The 18,069-nt window shown below is 51.0% G+C and overlaps 1 protein-coding gene across 1 annotated transcript in view; it reads right to left on the bottom strand.

Moving 5' to 3' along the window:
• LOC136296094 (hydrocephalus-inducing protein homolog) overlaps nucleotides 1-18,069 on the bottom strand; it is a 73,194-nt gene that overhangs the window by 34,234 nt on the left and 20,891 nt on the right. The window contains 14 exon segments of the mRNA XM_066194916.1: nucleotides 358-567; nucleotides 1,256-1,354; nucleotides 1,838-2,003; nucleotides 3,553-3,869; nucleotides 4,359-4,499; nucleotides 5,821-5,964; nucleotides 6,599-6,857; nucleotides 8,531-8,769; nucleotides 10,604-10,756; nucleotides 11,624-11,788; nucleotides 12,236-12,371; nucleotides 13,615-13,715; nucleotides 14,528-14,760; nucleotides 16,816-16,883. Of these exon segments, the coding sequence (XP_066051013.1) occupies nucleotides 358-567; nucleotides 1,256-1,354; nucleotides 1,838-2,003; nucleotides 3,553-3,869; nucleotides 4,359-4,499; nucleotides 5,821-5,964; nucleotides 6,599-6,857; nucleotides 8,531-8,769; nucleotides 10,604-10,756; nucleotides 11,624-11,788; nucleotides 12,236-12,371; nucleotides 13,615-13,715; nucleotides 14,528-14,760; nucleotides 16,816-16,883 (2,431 nt within the window).

Here is an 18,069-nt window from a genome sequence, read left to right as displayed (position 1 = left end):
TTATTGTGTGGGTTAAGCAAGAGCTTTATACAAGAGCATCTCCTTGGAGGTCAGGCTTTGGGAATGGATCAGCAGAGGGATGTCTCAGGGACATGCCCCTCAGAGCATCCCCACTGGGACCCTGCCTGCCCCAGGAGGCAGTGTTTCTCAGGGTACCTTTCTCAACATTTTGGGGAGGCTTGGAGAGGACCATTTGAAGCCAGCTTGGATGCCAGATTTGTCCCTCAAAGGTTGTACTTCCAAGCCGCAGGCCAACAAAGGGGCTGGGAAGGGGAGGGAGGCCTGGACTGAGGCGGGCAGGAACCCGCTGGCCGTGGTTGCAGGGCAGGGAGCTGTGCCAGGGGACATGTGGGGTACCTGTAAGCCGCAGTCAATCTCCCGGGAGCTCAGCAAGTAGCTGACACGTGAGGCCTCCCCGGTCAGCTTCACCTTGTAGGTGGGGCCTCCCTCCACGTGGCACAGCGCCGTGACACGAGCGATGGTGTCGAGAAGGCCAAAGAAGGTGAAGGAGGCCTGCTGTGTCTCTCCTGGCTGCAGCACACCCGACACCGGCAGGATACTGAAAACCTGGATGGAGGACAGGAGAGACTGAGGTGTTGAGCATGGAAATGGATGCAGAAGAGCTTCTTGGAGCAAAGTGCAGCTGTAGCCAGAGGGGGCTGTTCCTCAAATACAGCCAGAATCATCCTAATCTCATCTTGTATCCATGCCAGTGACCAGTGGAGGGACCATGGGGAAAATCTTCTCCCATACTCGCAGATCAATGCATTAATTAATACACTACATTAAAGTGAACTGGGATGTGTCCTGGCAGTAGAAATTCTCTCTGATGCACAACTTGCCCTTAAAAAGCATTTCTTACTGCTTTTAGAAAAGGAAGCGACTCAGAGCCAGAGCTCTTGGAGCTCAGGGAAGGATTCCAGCCCAGTTCATCTGACTCCTGAGGTTTTCCCCGCCCCGCTCTGATTTCTATGCTGCTTTCTCAACGTGCTCCAGCAAAGATTTCCTAAGGACCACCTGATGAGGTCCAAGGGGAGCAATGCCCTCCATAGGTGCTGCACAGCGTCCTTGGGCAGCCCTACAACATGTCCTGCACAGCCTCTCTAACAACCAGTTGCTTCAGCAGCACTTTGCGATGGGTCCGGAGGGATGTGAGGCCCCGCTGTGGGCAATGCTGATGGCCACCAGTGGGACTGGGAGCTACAGCCCTGCTTGCCACACTGGAAAAGTGGGAGTGAGACAGATTCCTTCTTACCTTCTCAGTTTCGAGGGGAGTGTACCCTAAGTCCATGAAAAAGGTGACTCCCTCCAACCCTGGTGGGACGTAATACTTCTCCCAAGTACGTGGTGGCACCTGAAAAACAAGCCATTTTCTATGCTAGGAGGAAGAGACAGCCACTTTGCTAAGTCTCATTTTGTAAGACAGCTTCAGAGCCACCACTGCGATACCAGCTCTTGGGTGAAGAGAGAGATCTGGAAAGAGGTCGTCTGGCTGGGTCGGGAAGAGGGTACATGGAGATCAGGACTCATCACAGCTTGCTCTGGGAAGGAAGCTGGAGGTCTTATCATCATGATGCAGACAAAAGCCTCATCTTACATTGTGAAGAAAACAAGGCAAAAAACCCACACTCAACACAGCATCTGAGCAGGTTTCTCCAAGGAAAACTCTCCTGTTTCTCCCTCCCACACACCCCATGTCCAGCCACCGGCCCTGCTGCCCAGCCCGCTCTCAGGGCACAGGACAGCAGGGCGGCAAAAAGGGAGGTCAGCACGAGCAGGACTTGTTGGTGGCAAGCTAGGGAGGTAACGCAAGCAGTAGGTGTACAAGAAAATCTACCTCTGCTCCTGAAGATTGGCCAAGATCCCGTGATTCTTCCAGGGCTGTGGCTGGCTCCTCCGCTTTTCTAATCTTGAAGCGTCTCCACTGAGTTGCCGGCTTATCCAAACGGAATGACACCATCGTCGGTGGTTTGGGTTGGAATTTAGGTGGGCAAAGCTCATGTCTGGAAAAGAACATAACTATGAACAGGGACCTGCAGTGGGAGGAAAGGACACCTGCACCAGTAGCTCCTGCTCAGGATGCAGCCCCTGGGTGGGTGCTGGTGCGTTGAACTGAGAAATGGTTTGATCCAGCCCTTCCCAATCCAGGCTGGAGCAGGTCCCATCTAAAGGTGGCCCAGGGCTGACACTGAGGTAGCAGTGGTGCAGGCAGCTGCAACTGCTCGCAGTGAGGAACTACAGAGGACACGGATTCACACCTCGTGGGGATGCAAAAAAACACAGTGGGAGAGGAAAAGACAGGGAAGGCAAGAAAAAGGGGAGATTTGAGGCACCAAGGGGCAGACGCAGCCAGTGATGAGCCGGCACAGCCCCCCCAGCGCCCAACGCCAGAAACTCTGCGGCTTTACCAGGTATTTATCAGGAATGTTTCCCTGAGAGTGTTGGGGAGGTTGGCTGACATTTTCCAGCACTCCCAGGTGACTCAGGTCACATTCCCCATTTTAAATTGAAGCAGGTGCTCAGGGTAACTCTGCTTGTGTTTCTAATGCCACGTGAGGGACAAAGTTGTGCCGTGCCTGCCTGTCACCCTGCTGAGATACAAGTGCTTCCCACACAGTCAAACACAACCTGGATGCTCCATTCCCAGACAGGCATTCAGTGCCTGCTCCCCAAAGAAAAACTGTCTTTAGCTTTGTAGCTTGTTATCTGAGGCTGGGTTTCATTTCTGCATGAGGCGCTCTCTCACCATAACCCCCAAGAGATCCCTAATCATCTGTTCCACTCTCTTTAGTTTTAATGAATGGTTTGAGGCAACTTCCCAGGACCATGGTGCCCAGACAATGTTTTTCACTCTAAAGTAGTGGAGCGAGAGGCAGGGATAGGAGAAGATGTGATGAACAAGTCCTGCTGTCAAGCAGTACAGAACCTATAAGGGACATGTTGCAGTGGGGAAAAGTCAAAGTGAGTAACAAGTGTCACAAAAAGAGGGTCGTGAGGAATCCAAGGTGTCCACTGAAAGCTGACCCCTGGGAAAGAATTTGTCCTGGCACTAAAGGAGTTGTCTCAGAAAAGAAGGAAAGGGAAGGTAACAAGAGGTTCAGCATCAGCCCAGTTGCTAAGTAGCTCTTTCTCTGGTGTTGGGACTTTCTGGGCGTCCTCCAGCACAGCGCAAGGGAGGAAGGCAAGGAGCAGAGAGCAGCTCCTGCAGAGAGGACCCATCCCAAAGCAAGGGGGCCAAAAGGGCCTCCAGCAGCACTGTGGCAGCTGGGACTAGGAGCCCTTCAGCAGGGTGGACAGTGCCTCAGGCCACGGAGGTCTGAGAAAGCAGCCTTTGTCCCAGCTTTCCTTCCCAGGGGAAACCACAAGGAGCACCAAATTGGTGGCAAAGCTATTCCCTGAGCATCCAGCCTGACCGCAGCCGGTCAGTGTTATTTGCACAAGGACAAGGCAGAAGCAGTTTGTCAGCTCCTAGGCAAACAGCCTTGTTCTTTGCAAAGTACTAACAGGACACCAGGAAGAAGAGCTTCAAGGACAGGGCAAAGGTGCACATACCTCAACTTCTTCACATGGTCGTCCATCTGGAATGACCAGTGGTACTTGACGGGAAGTGGGCTGCAGTTGGTCATCTCCAGAGAACGCTCCTGTTTCGTGCCAGCCACGATGCAGCCAAATTCCAGGGTGCTGGGCTGGATTTGGAGATTTGGGAAGTGGGCTTCCCCGCAAAGGGTGATACGCTCCACATAAGGATGGCCCCTGACCATTTCTATCTTCAGGATCTTCATTGTTTTCCAGCTATTAAAATCCCGTCCATAAGCTGGGTCAAATGCGATGTAGAGGTGACAGGTCTGCCCAACGTCCACTGTCACAGGCTGCAAGCAGATGAACAGTAATTAGTCACCTGTGGGATGACATCCCAAGGTCTGACAGCATGAACCAGTAAATGCTCCAAGTGTGACACCAGCATGGGCTTCTCAGTTCATCGTTCATTTCTTTACAGCAAGGGTCTGACTGCGGGCACCACACTCGAGTCCAGGATTCCCTCAGGCTCACGTTTCTGTGCTCAGCAGCAATACAAGGGGTGGCTGCTGGAGAGCTGGGATGCTTTCCAGGAGACACCTTCACGGCATGGCTTGCCCAGACCTAGTTGCCTGCTCCCTTCTCCTTGTGCCTGAGAGCCAGGGTGGATCTTCTCAACTCAGATAAGTTTTTGATTCCTTCAGCAGCTCTGCTGATGCACTTCAGGCCATCCCACTGCTGACGCTACAGATTAAACTTCTTGACTTAAGGACGTCCCAACAGAAGTGCATCACCGCGTCCCTCCTCTTCAAACCCCACTGCAGGAGTCCGGGGCTGCTCACCTGGCCATGTGGGAGTGGCTGCTGGTCCTCACTGCAGACCTGAAACGGCTGCTCCAAGTAGAGCATAAGGTCGAGTGGCAGCCGGCAGGTGTTCTTTATAGCCAAAGGCTGGTACTGCAGAGTCAGGACATCACTGGGTTTCTACACAAACAGGAGACAAGGAAAAACAACCTCAGCTAGTCACAGACCTGCTTCTGCTGCATCTCGCAGTTTTCAGTCCCAGAAGTGCACACATTTCCATTTACCCTTTTTATTTGTTTCTACACTTCCAGGAGATTTTTCTTTACAGCAGATGCTTTTCATGTTTAGAAACCACAGCACCCTCTGGGGGACAGGGAAACACTCCCAGGTACAGATGAGGAAATGGGGCCCTGAGAGGAGGCAGCTGCTTGAACAAGATCTAAAGCAGAAAGTGATTCCAGACCATTTGTCTCCAGTTTTGTCTCTCTATTGCACAGAGCAGCACTAGATGATCTTCACTCACATACAGCCATTTCTTACAACCTGACTGGCTCATAAAGCAGCTTGTCTGCAGGATGCGTCCTGCAGTCCCTGCAACAGGGACAAGGTGTCTGTGGTCTCAAAGCTATGATCAGCCTAGGCTCTTCCTTCCTTGTCTGCATTCTGCTGGGCTTCCTGCATGGTTTAGCGAAACCAGGGAGTTTGGGAAACTAGTTCTGCATGTACTGGTATCAAATAGGTGCCATAGTATGCAATAAATCAGTTTGCGTGTGTGGCGTCAAGCAGAACCCAGGCAGAATCAGGGAGAGCTGAAAAGCTTCTAATTACATCGGAACTGCCTGTTCCAGGGATTCTGTACTTGAGTGGAAACCTGGGAACCAGAGGAGAGGCCTGAAACTACAGAAAGCAACTCATGAAACATCTTCTCTTTTTCAGACAACTTACTGAGAGGGAAGCATGATGCTGGAGTTGGGATCCCGAGACTAAAGGGCACCTGCTCTGCCTCAGTGTTATCATCACTGCAGCTGCAGGGTGTCTGGGGGTGCTTTGAAGCAGGTGAGGCTTAGGGAAATGCACAGAGCTATACCATATAGCTATACCATACAGCATTCATGCCAACAGCAGAGAAGGCAAAGAGACACAGGAGATGCTGGGTTTTTCCTTGTCAGCCTGAGGAATTCACAGGAATCTCCATTTTTTCCCTGCTTTCCTACAGCATCGGTGTACAGACATCACCGTGCCCTGAAGGATCCTCAGAAACCTCCCTTTACCGTGAGCAGAGAAACTGGCATTTCTCTGGAGGTGGCCACGATCCTCCTTGGCAGTGCAGCTGTAACTGCAGTTTTACTTTGGGGACGTTAAATACCAGTCTCATCTCTAAAAGCATCTCCCCTCACTTTACAAAGTGCCTCAGGAAGGGTAAAGAGGGGCTTTTACACAAGCACACCCCGCCCTCAGCCATGCTGTTCAATGCCAGGATGCAATCCAGACACTTACTTACCTTCTCCACCCGGAAAGAGAATTGTCTGGCTGATATATTTATAGTGGGATCAATAAACTCGCAGGTAATGGTTGCTTCTATTATCTTCTTCATCGAGCCGCCTGTCCCAATGACAGCTTCGCAGATGGCGTAATTCTGCACCACCTGCATGCAAGAGTCACTTGTCACCAGTGGGTGGTGGCAGGGCATCCAGCAAATGCCCAGCATTGGCTCAGCACCCACCACCCACCACGCGCCCTATTCCTGCCACAGAGTTATGGTCACTGCCTGCTTTTCTTCCAGTGATGCAGCTTATTTATTTTGCACTCAACTGTCTGTAGCACTGCACCCCACTAAGCACAAAAGGCACTTGTGAGAAACTCCCCCCCTTCACATGGCTTTTGGTTTACTCTGTGCTTACCCCAGAAAAACCACTTGGCACTTGTTTAATTCACTTTCTTTTTGGGCTCCTAGTCTAAGTGTTACTAACTTATTTCTCTGTCCTTCTTTGCTGACTAAGCATGCAACGCTGTCTGCCCCAAAAGAGCAGTATTTCCTTCTACCCCTACTTCGGGATCAGCACTAGGTTTTGGTGGCTGTGGAATCACAATAAAGCTGTAGCTGGTCTGATGGTGACCAGCAAGGAAAGTAAGTGGTGCTGCCACAGAAACGTGTGGTCTTAAACCAGTTTCTTGAAGGCCCCTGCTCATTTCCCCAGGCAAATGTCAAGGGACGGTGGAACGAGCCCAGGGGAGGGGATCTGATGCTTCCCCAGCTCGGCCCGTGGTGGGGACCTCACCTGCGCCTTGCGGGAGAAGCCTCGCAGCATCATGTCCACAGACTCTCCTGGCTTCAGGTCCATTGACAGCGGCTCCAGCCGAAACGCGGGGGCCGTACGTTTGGGCCTCTGGGAATCACGTTTGGCCGTGGGGCTACTGTGGGCTGAGGTGCTCCGGCCCTCCTTCCCAGCTGGCCTGTTACATTCCACCTTCCAGAAGAGCTGATGGAAGTGGTGGCCCCCATTTGTTAGTCTGAACTGACGAGCACAGGGAAGGAGGCTAGAAGAGAAACCAGAATGGAAAATAGTATGGGAGTAGCTGTTGTCCTGGTCATCAGATTGCTCCCACGGAGGATTCTGAGCTGTGAATAGCTTGGAGACCGTCTTCATTTCCAGCTCTTAATGTGGACCGGGAACAGTGTCTGATAAGCTGCCCTCCTGATGTCGTTATTGCAAAGAGGAATATGATTCTCATGGTAATGTAGCATTTTCCAGGCCAGGCTAACAGGATCTGGTGTTTTCCGCCAAAATGTGTGTTCTGGGGTGATTCGTACTGTTACTGTATTTTGTATTAATCTGCACCCAAAACTGTTACTGAATCATTGAGATCCTGCACCTGAGGCCCTTGTGTGCGGGGGTATGATTGCAGGCATTTTTAAAAGCCAGCGCGAAGGAAGTTTCTGGACGATCCCAGCAAGCTGCTAGAAATCACCTGTCTGCTCTAGGAGAGGAAACCAGGGGAGCAGGGGCTCTCTCGTTCATAGAAGCTTTGGTTTTGCACTGGTGGTCATTTGTAGAAACTTCATTTCGCAATCAGAAACTGTTTTGAAGTGAACTTTGCAAACTCCGCTGGCAATGGGAAAATGAGCAAGGTCCTGTGTAGAAGTGTACCTCACCTGGTAGGGTTTGCAGCCCCACAGTGGCAAGGAGGCTTCCATTTAAGGGAAGGATTTGGGTTTCATTCTTTGTTTCACTTATGAGGTAAAACCCAGAGATTTTGATACCGTTTTTGGCCTTGTGCCAGGACGGAGACACCTGTTGGATCTTTGAGACTGTGCCTCAAGCCCTGTTCCTATTTCTATTGGGCAGGATGCCAAGAATCCGGCCTTGATTGTTACAAACTTAAGAGAATAGAGGAAGATCCTCAGGGCATTTTTGGGGTGTTGTAGCAAGTGCAAAGGTCCTCCTTGCACTTGGCATAGCTTCTTCTCTTTTTTTTGGCACGGTTTTTTATTTTCACCTTAATGAAAACATTTTTGCTTTTCAAACACCTCTGATCATGCTGCCTTGCTAATATTTTAAGCCATCCTGAGGCTGCCGGTCAAACCCAGAGGTGATGCACCTGAGAGGGCACCCTAACATTCTGGCCTCCCGCACAAGCATCAGTCCTGGGCAGGCAGGGCAGCAGCAGAGCCCACGAGCAGCGTGAGGAAGCGTTGGCAGCGGCACTGCAGGCCCCACACAAACCAGCAAGTTTCCATCTGCCTCTGGAACTGCTCTGCGGGCTCCTGCCTTCCCAGGGGGGTCGTCACCCTCCCGTCTCTTTGTTCCCAGGGCCCCTGCTTGCCTGGCAGGTGCCATTTTGGAAGGGAAGGGTGCGATGCCATCTTCCCTTGGTCCCGCAGCCACACGGAGGGCCCGCCTCATCCAGGCGCCATTTTGGGAACCTTTTGTTCTGGGGGAGCCTGCGAGACTATTACTTGACCAAGTGAGGACATAGATGTGTTAGAACTGAAGGCAATTCAGTGGCAATTGAGCAACTGGTTTCTCTTTCAGTGGTTTTTGAGGGTACCTAGCAACGCTCAACTGGCCATCACATGTCTCTAAAGGTATCTCTGCCTTCAGGGAAGGAGTCAGGGTCTTTGAACACTGAAGAAGATCGTGCCTGAAGGACTACAGCAAAACTGCTCCTTGTTGAGACAGAAGGAGAGGTGGGAGTGGGAGATCTCCTACCTGAATTGGTATCCCAAGTTGAGCTCCGGGGCAAATGGTTTGTCTATGACAATTGTGGTGCCAGTGCCAAAAGCCAGGAGGGTGGAGGTGGTCCAAAGTCTGTTCCCAATGAACAGCTGGAGAGCATCAGCAAAAACCCCAGTGTCATCCAGGGTTGCTGTGACAGTCACAGGAACCTCACCCCTGGCGGGGATCACTCCTTCCCTGGGTTCAATAACATAGCAGTGAGGTTTATAAGCCTGTAAGACAAGCATAACATGCATTTAGGATGGAAACCATACACCCTGGTCTCTTATGGGGTGTAAGAAAAGGAGAAGACTAAAGAGGGGAGGATAAAAATCCTAAAGGCCTAATTTCCCTAAATTTAAGCTGCAGTACTGGGGAACAGCAGAGCTTACACAACCTGTATTTTCCCCTCCTTTAACAGACTCTCACCTAATTAACCCAGTTTTGCCCAACCCAAGGGACGCTTATCCTCAGGAGAGTGTTCCTTCCCCAGTCCTTCTCTGGAGTGTGTGCCAAGGAAAGCTGCTTTCTCTCTCCTGGCTTCTCACAAAGGCTCAGGGCCAGAGGAAGTCATGACGGCTCAAATCCCACTCCAGAAACCACACAGCTGGAGGACACTGCTGAGAGCCTGAAGAATATCTCCGCAAAACCAGTTGAGCAAAACCCCAACACCAAACTATCCTTTCCCAAGAGGCCCTCAATGCTTTTCAACGTCCCCTAAAGGACCGAGGCCCTCACTTCCCACTGATCATCCGCTGTAGAGAGGTGCCCCAGGGCCTTCTGCTTTGGAAAAGTCACCTCTGAATGGTTACAGCAGAGCAGGAAAGAAGGAAGCAGAGGGAAAACTGGATGACATGTGCTCAGTGGGCATGGCCCACTCTTCCTAAGAACTCGTGTCCTCTGGTTTCTCATGGTCTTCACAGATTGGCCAAGAGAGCTGGAAGCTGCCCAAAGGAGGGAGGAAAGGCCCCGCACCAGCACAGCTGTACAGACACAGCTCTGCAGGTCCAGCCCTGGAACGAGCACGTGAAGCCCATCCTTTACACACCAGGCCCACCCAGCCAAGGTGCATTGCTCCCTGAAGAGGTGGAAGGCAGAATTTCATTGTGTAGTTCGAGAAAGCTGTCCTGGAAAAATCCCTCACTTTAAGGTTACATTTATCCCCCAAACAGCAGGAAAAGCAGCAAGAGGAAAAATCATGCCCCTCCTCCTTGGCTCAGGAGGCTGTGGCTGGACTTTCCCACATGGCCTGATGCTTTATCCACAGACACAAACAAGTCCACAGGATCAGGTTTTAACCAGTTCCAAGTTCAACACACCCAGCATGGAGAAGAGCAAACCTCAAGCCCCTCAGAGATCTCCCCCTCCAGCAGACATCCCACCCAGCCCCAGGCCCAGCCTACAAGCCCTTCCTGGCTGCAGCAGCCCTGCTCTCCCTGCCAGGGGAGCAGCCCCAGCTCCTCTGCCCTATGCAGCCTGCACATATTAAACAGCCATTCTCTGCAGCCGGTCCCCAAAGATGCTCTTCAAAGGCACAGAGACCACAGGCTGGGGGGGTGCACAACCCCCACACATGTCTTTGTGTGGACAGCCCAACTGGCCTGACCCACAGCAGGTGTGAAAATTGCCTCCCCACCAGCAGTCTGAGGACAGACCTCACACCCTCTTCTCTACCATGAACAGCAGTTTGGCACAAAGCAAATGTAGATGGAACAGGGAAAGCACAGGGAAACCCATGCTCTCCGAGGAGCAAAGGACCACAGGTTTCTCTTGATCTCAGAGCTCAAAAACCGTGACACACACAGCTAAAGACCTTCCATAAAATTATGGGAGAACTTGTCAACACAATCCAGACGAATTTCTGCTCCAACATCTCTGCACCTGATTTCACTGAGGAGTGCCCCAGCTAAAACCACTCCAGAGCCAGGTTCCTTTTGCCTCACCCAGATGGAATCTTGGAGTATCTCGCTTCCTCTCACACAGGCCGATGCATATAAAAACCAAGTCATGGCTGCTTGTAAGGTCAACCAGTCAATTTCCCTGGAAAACGGCCCCACAGATACTTACAATCTCTAGCCTGAAGTCTAAATTGACGAGACCTTCGTTGAAGAGGCCAAAAGCTTGTGAATTAGGCCTTAGCACTGGGATCCTGCCGAACTCTATCAGCCTTGGACTTATGTAGACTGCTGACAGCCGTCCAAGGCTCTGTAGTTCTGTTCTCTGTTACAGAAAGCAGGCAAGAAAGATTAAAAAAAAAAAAAAATCAAACCCGAACAGGGAAACCTAAAAAAGCTTAAACAGCTCAACCCAGCTCAAGTTATTTCTTTAGGGACAGCTACCATTCTCCAGCTGAAATCCTGGGATTTTGGGGGGAAAAAAAACCAAACTTATGTATTCACCTCCAAATTGAAAAGGATTAAGTAAAGAGAAACTTTCAAACTACAAATTATTGGTCCAAAGGTAGAAGCTTTGCAAGAAATCTCTAGTTAAGATCAGGCTGACAGTTAAACAACTGGTTATTCTGGTGGGGAGAAACCCTTCTCTTTAAGGTAAGCAGCCTGATAGTTGAAAGCAAGTGTTTAGTCAAACTTCAGGCTCCCTGGCACAGCCTGCACTGCCTGTCCTCCCTGTTGACTGGTTTACATGCAGTGCCACAATGGCCCAGGTTCAGATGTTTGGTGCCATCCAGGGAATTTGGCATCACCATTTCCATGTTTGAATGTAGTTTAAATCCTTGCAACTACTCTTCAAATGCCAGCTTTCCTTTCTTCTACAGAAAGCTCAAGGTTCCCAGAAATCTTCTGACATCCTCTTTTGTGCTGAGAGGTAACATTTTAAAAAAGGTGTTTCCAAAGCTAATAGCACTTTAAAGAGTAATTAAAATGATCCTCAATTCCAGCTTAGATGAACTACCTTCTGGGTCAGACACTGACATTGCCACCTATAAGGCACGAGCTGTTTATGCCACCAGTCCCTGCTGTCCTTCTCCACAGCAGCCTGTGCCTCTTTTCCCCGGAAGAATCCCCGCACACTGTGCACCCTGCCAGGACCAGTTGCACGAAGGCACACACCTCCCCTTGCACTCACCAGTGGGTTTCTTGCGTCCCCAAACACGCCGATACAAACATCGGTGCAATGCTTGCCCAATGTTTGGATTTCAGCCATAACTGGAATCTCTGCAGTGCTCCGAGGCTGGACAATCCCACAGGGTCTGGGGCTGGAGTAGAGCACAGGAGAGTCCTCCTCGGGTTCCTAGAAGGGACAGAATCAAATCCAGCTTCAGAGGGACCTCTGAAGAAACTTTAAACTCCTTAACATCCATCCCAACAGCAACTTACACACATTTTTAAAAATCCCCAGGACAAAGGTAAAAGGCACAAACAAGGTGCAAGAATTGTAGGCTTAGCATTCTCAGGGGGTTCTGCAAGGAGGCTGCCAGCACAGGCACTGGTGTCTGTGGATGCAGCAGCTTTTCACAACCCTCAAAGATCTCCCACAAGAAAATACCCTGAAGACTAGAACGTAAGCTCTTTCCTCAAGAGATTAAACTGCATCCTAAAGTTTACATTCAGGTAGGATCCTGTTCTCAGCAGATCTTTAAGACTGAATAGAAACCACCAAGGTCTCATCCCAACCCTTTTCCCCCCTAATAATCTCCACAGTAATATTTGACAGGAGGAGGTGGATGCGATGCCAAACCTGGGGAATAAGCCCGTAGCAGCCAGGAAGGTGGGTGTTATTCCAAATGAAGAACTTCCTCTCGAATGGCACCTTCAGGTCGCACTCATGGAATCCGCGGTTTTGGGGGTACACTTGCAGCTCAGGAACGAAACATCTGGGCAAAGAGATGACCCCAAGGGAATCAGAGATACTGAGAGAATGGAGAACGTTGACCCCCAAAGATTGTGAAATGGAGCACAACACCTTTGTCACTGTCAAATACACATTTAACAGCCCTATGGTGAAAAATTGCCTGCAAAGTCTTCCCACTCAAACATGTCTTGTCGAGGAGGGGCAAAACCTGAGAGGCAGCACCCAGAGGCTGCCAAGTGCCCCAGGCAGACCACTTGGTCCCACAGCTGCCTCAGCCCCTCCTTTACTCAAGAAGGTTTGCAAGAACTCCTGTAACAGTCCCAGTGATCCATGAGCTCTGGGGGAGCCTTCCCAACAGGGATCAGTGCTCATTAAGGCTCCAGGAACACACGACTCTAGTGTCTCAGTAAAAATGACTCCCTTCTCTCCCATGGTGCTGTTTCCCTGCCTGAGAACTCAGCTGTTTGCCCCAGCCTTGGAGGGCATGAGACATCACCTGCCCCACAGAGTGGGAGATCACTCCCTCCCAGTTCCTACAACTCCCCTGGTCCTTCACTCCACAGGTCCAAACACTGACTGTCCCCAATTGCACTTGCTTTTCAAACATGGCAGCCCAGGCACTGACGAGATGGCTCTGCCTGGGAGTGGGAACAGCACCAGGGAACTGCATCCCTCTTGTCATTAAACCGACACCTAGAGCAGCACAGCAGGATGGAATTCTGCTGGAGCAAGAACAACTTTTGCTTTAAGCCTGAGAACATCAAAGCTCAAAACAGGAAGCAGAGAGAAGGGGAAAAAATAGAGCTGACCTGCCACATCAAGGACTCATTTCCCCTCTGAAGATCCTGCCCTCACCTCTCTTGCTGTGAGCCACTTCCCCACTGTCACGTGCCCTCGTTAACAGAACCAGACCCTGACCCTCAGCAGACTGCTTGGTGTGCCCCAAGCCAACGCGGGCTGGTTGCAACCCAGCACAACTCCACCTCTTGCAGGAAGAAGGCGAGGAGGCCCTTGGGAAATTTGCTTCACCTCAAGCACCAGGTCAATAAATGATATCATTCCTGGTCCCTTTAGAAAACGACCCAGGACCACGCTGGGCTGTCAGCAGGGCTCCTTTTCACCACAGGCTGCTTTTCAAGCACTGCTGTTCTCATGTCCAGCTGGGCAGAACATGAGGTCATTAAACAACACGTCTCCTTGGGAGCCGCAGCCAGCACACCCTGTGCAAGGCAGTGTGCTGGGGGAGGCCAGGGAAGTGCTGGTACCTGGCCTTGATGATCAGTGATGCCACTCCCTTGCCAAACCACTCCAGGTCCACCAGCAATTTCCGGTTGTATTCCGTCACAGTGTTGGAACACAGGGTCACCTGGTGGAAGAGAAGAGCAGTAAATTCTTCCTTACAAAAGCTCACGACTCACGTGTGATGTCCTCCAGTTTTTGTGGTAAGAAAAGGGAGGATTTTGCCTTAATTCTTCTGCCGCTCCATGTGGAGAGCACAGTCTCTAAGAGTAACAGAAGCCGTCTGGCAAATACCAGATTTGTTAAGCACACCTTGCTATCGGGGCATAGGTCAGCTAAATGAAAACATTAGACTAAAGCTCTGTGCAGCACCGTATTCAAATTAAGGGGCAAATTTTCATCTGACTACAATGACATAAATGCAGAGGAAATCTCCTGACTTGAACAGAATGAGTTCAGCTTTACAGCGGGAAGCTGAAGGCAAAGCGTGGGCCAGCAGGTGCTGGGCAGTTCATGGCTGCAGAGTTTTTTGCCTTCACTGGAGATCCCTGCAGTGAACACAAATCATTCTACTCCCCAGGACAGGAGAAATGAGACCAAGAAGAAAAGCAAACTGCTTTATATAAGGACATCTCTCTAACGGCCACCTTTGGTCCTCGTCCGTCCTCTGCCCACTTGCAATCGAAGACATTGCTCTCAAAAACACCAAAATGCCTTCAGTACTTGACCATATGGTACATGATCTCAGCTTGTGATTTTGGAAACAAATCAGTGCTCCTTCAGGAACGTCCCGAGTAACCCAGCTCACAGAGGCCCCACGCCAGTGCAGATCCTCGCTCACACGATGATCAGAGCTGGCATCAGAGCTAAAGCCCTCCCACACTCCCGTGAAGCTTCAGACCCGCTGCTGAAGTGTGTATGGCCGGACTCTTCCCATACCTCGATGTCCTGGTGTTCCTGGGATTGGAGGGTCCTCTCGCTGGGATTCATTGTAAACTCCCGTGGCTTCACAGAAAAATGAATTCCCTCCCTCCAGGAGGGGTCACTGTCGCTGAGTATTTGATCAAAGCTGCTAACAGCAGGCTGAGTGCCATCGTCCGACACGCGGAGCTTGAACGTCACGGGCACCCGCGAGGTGTTAGTGAGGCGACAGGTCTTGGTGCAGGGAAAGCCTAGGAAAAGGACACAAATATCCGTTTAGGCACCAGTTATGTCGTGACTCCTGGTGGGAATACCCTGGTAGGGTGAAAGCGTGATTGGAGTTTGGCTCTTTATTATCTGAACTACAGATTACTGAGAAGCTGCAAGAGGAATTAGTCGTCACTTAGTTCCCTTTAACACTGATTCCAGACTGCAGCCTTGAAAATGCCTGCTCTTAGCCCTGCTCAACACTGCAAGCTTCTCTCTTTCTGATGGGGAGAAGCTCCCTCACCTGCCCCAAACCAGCACCAGTTATTTCTCCCTGATGACTGTGCACCCAGACCGAGCATTTCCTCTGAAAATTCAAACTGTAAAATTCCCTGTTAAGTCTGCCAACACTCCTACCGTTTTCAAGATATATAAACAGTGAGTCGTCATTGAGAAGAAGCTACAGCAAAACAAAGTGAGGATGGAATCAGGAACCAGAACGTGATGCAAAGCACCCTAACACCGTTTCTCTCTGCAGAATTCTTAAGGCGTCTTTTGGTTTGGGCCAAACAGACTGGGCATGTGACAGCTCAGAGCCCACTCAGCTGGAGGCAAACCCGAGCCTTGACCCAACAAGCGGGGACATCGCACCCATACTACTCACTGTGACTGCTGCCTGCAAGGGTTTACCCCACCTTAACTCTGAGATTTGCTTTCCATATTGGAAAGCCAGAGATAGTGCCACGCATGGTGGGGATGTCCTGCAGAGCCCGGACACCAGCCACAACCCGCTCTGCAGTGGACTGGCTGGCCAGCTCTGTGGGGAGGAGACTTCTCCCCAGGCCTGCTCACCAAGAGTCATTTGAACACAGGTGGGGGAAAAAAACAACTGCAGGCGCAGCCCAGAGCTTCTCTGTGCCCATCAACAGTAATCACTGCCGGCTCCAGCAGGGACTCCAGCAGGGAGGCAAGAGAAGCACAAAAGGGACAAACACAGATGTCAAAACCTCAAATGAGACTGAGGTCACCACATGCAGACAACAGTCAACAACAGTTAAACAGAAGCAAAGATACAACAGCTGCCTTCAGCTGAAGAGACCTTAGGAATGCGTTTCTACCTGTTGCCTTTCTTGTTTCATTTATTCAAAAGGCAACTTAACAAGTGCCTCAGTGGTGATGCAGGGTGGGGAAGAAGCAGCTCAGGAAAGGCAATTCGTTTTCTTAAAACGTTCAACAACTTCATTGTTACGAGTTTAGGTTTCGTAGTGAATTTTGGCCTTGGTCCGGGAAGGGAGATACAGGGGGTTTGGGGTGGTCTCGGCTGTGCGGGTGGGCTTTTCCATCCGGGGCTCTTTGGGAGCTGTGCCGTGATGCCGCGGGCGGTTGTGAAGTCGGAGCCGAGGTTTGCAGGGGGCAGACCTTCCCGTCCTTCCGCGCGGGGCTCGGGAAGGTCGGCAGCGTGCTGCTGCGGGACGTCGTGCGCTTGGCGCCGGGCTCAGCACCGTGATCGAACCTGCCCGCCTTCCCCGCTTCTGCCTGCTCCCGATTGCCAGTGCCCAGATCTCCTGCTGCCCGTAGTTTGCAAAAGCAGCGATTTCCTCCTTCCTTCCCTGCCCGTGCCGGCTGGGAGGGAATCACTGCCCTGCCAGAGCCCACAGCTCCTCCAGCCTGTGATCATAACTACACCAAAGGGGAAAACGGGACTTGGCGGGTTGGAAACTTCTGGCATTGCATTGTTGTCTGTGCTATCCTGATATACTCTAGTAAAGAACTGTTATTCCTTTTCCATATTTTTGCCTGGAAGCCCTGTAATTTCAAAGGTATAGTAATTTGGAGAGAGGAGGGTCATCATTCCATTCCATGAAGATTGCCACCTTCCTTGGCACAATCTGTCTTTTAAACGAGGACGGAGACACCAGAAAATACTTGGTTCTATTTGATCCCACAATGGCAAAATGCTACCTGAGGCACCTGCAGTTCACACCCTGAAGAGGCTGTTGTGGCAGAACATGAGCAGTGCTGGATGCTTTTACGTTCAAGTGCTCCATTTTGGAGCACACAGATCCCTCCCGCTGCGTCCCAGCGCAGGGAATACTCACCAAAGGAGATGTCACCGAAGTCGAGCTCATCGGTGTCGAAGTGTAAAGTCGGCCCGACGACACACCCCCTGCGATGACAGGGACACAGAAGGAAATGGTTACGTTAAAGGGAATTGCAAAGCCGCCGGCTGTCGTGGCTTGGGGGCATAAAACCTGGTGTCAGGGGCATCGTGCGTTTCAAATCAACGCACCACCATGTGCTCAGCACAGCGTCCATGTGCACAGGAGGCAGCTAAAGCCAAGAGGCCAGCAGCCCACAGCCACTGATGGGGCTTTGGACGCAGGGCAGGCAGGAAAAGCCCCCAAGTTGCCGGTGGTCCCATGAGGGACCCTGAACACCCACCCAGACGTGGCTCCGTGCCTCAGATTCCCCATCTGTAATGGGATGGACATAAAGGTGTCCCCACAAACTTCTGTAACCAGCCTTTCCCGCCACAGTTTCCCTGCTTTGCTACTTGGCTGTAACTGGTGTTCCCATGGAGGGGCTTTCTCTGGAGATTTTGACCCACACAATCGTTACAGACAGAGTTTTGAGACAGGAAGCCAGGGGAGCCCCAAACATCCTCTAAAAAGAGCATTAACAGTTCTACACAGTGGACAGATGAATCCTAGAGGAAAGGACCAGCCTGTCACTAGTGCACCAGCTGGCACAGCCAGGAGCAATAGCTTAAACAACCAAACATGGGTGTCCTGAATCTACCACACCTCCTCACCTGTCCTTGAACTCAGCAGACAGGCACTAAAAGTCACCAACATCCACTGAAGGCAGCACCTGAAGCTGCCCAACACGAGTTTATTTCGTGCTTGATGCCCCTCAATGCGCACCCTGCCTTTTGGTTAAAAGTCAAGGACCAGTGAACTGTGTCTTCTCCTGTGTTCACAGGACTGCCCCTGGCTCCGCTCTACACATCTCAACAAGAAACACCTTCTCTTGCTCAAGGAGGAAGCTGCTTATGGAATAACATCCCATGCATGACCAGTTTGGGGGAGGGACAGAGGAGAATCAATTATTTGATGGTGAAAGGTTCCCTCTTGATTTCCAAAATAAAAATAGCAGCACTTTTCCTCCAAAAGCAAAGCCGGTGCAATCGTTTCTCTACTATGGGCAGACCTAGTCAACACTTTTCTCTTGCTAGGTAATACGTTACATGTTCTTTTTAATCCATCTCCCTTATCTTATTGGTATAATCAACTGCAGATTGCTTTCATTTCTTTATTGCCCTGATCCAGTGCCTCCCAACAGCAGCAGCCTAG

This window comes from Chamaea fasciata, unplaced genomic scaffold, assembly GCF_029207755.1.
Source record: "Chamaea fasciata isolate MVZ Bird 193981 ecotype frontalis unplaced genomic scaffold, bChaFas1.0.hap1 SCAF_12, whole genome shotgun sequence".
NCBI lineage: Eukaryota > Metazoa > Chordata > Aves > Passeriformes > Sylviidae > Chamaea > Chamaea fasciata.
This window is presented reverse-complemented; position numbering and strand designations above follow the sequence as displayed.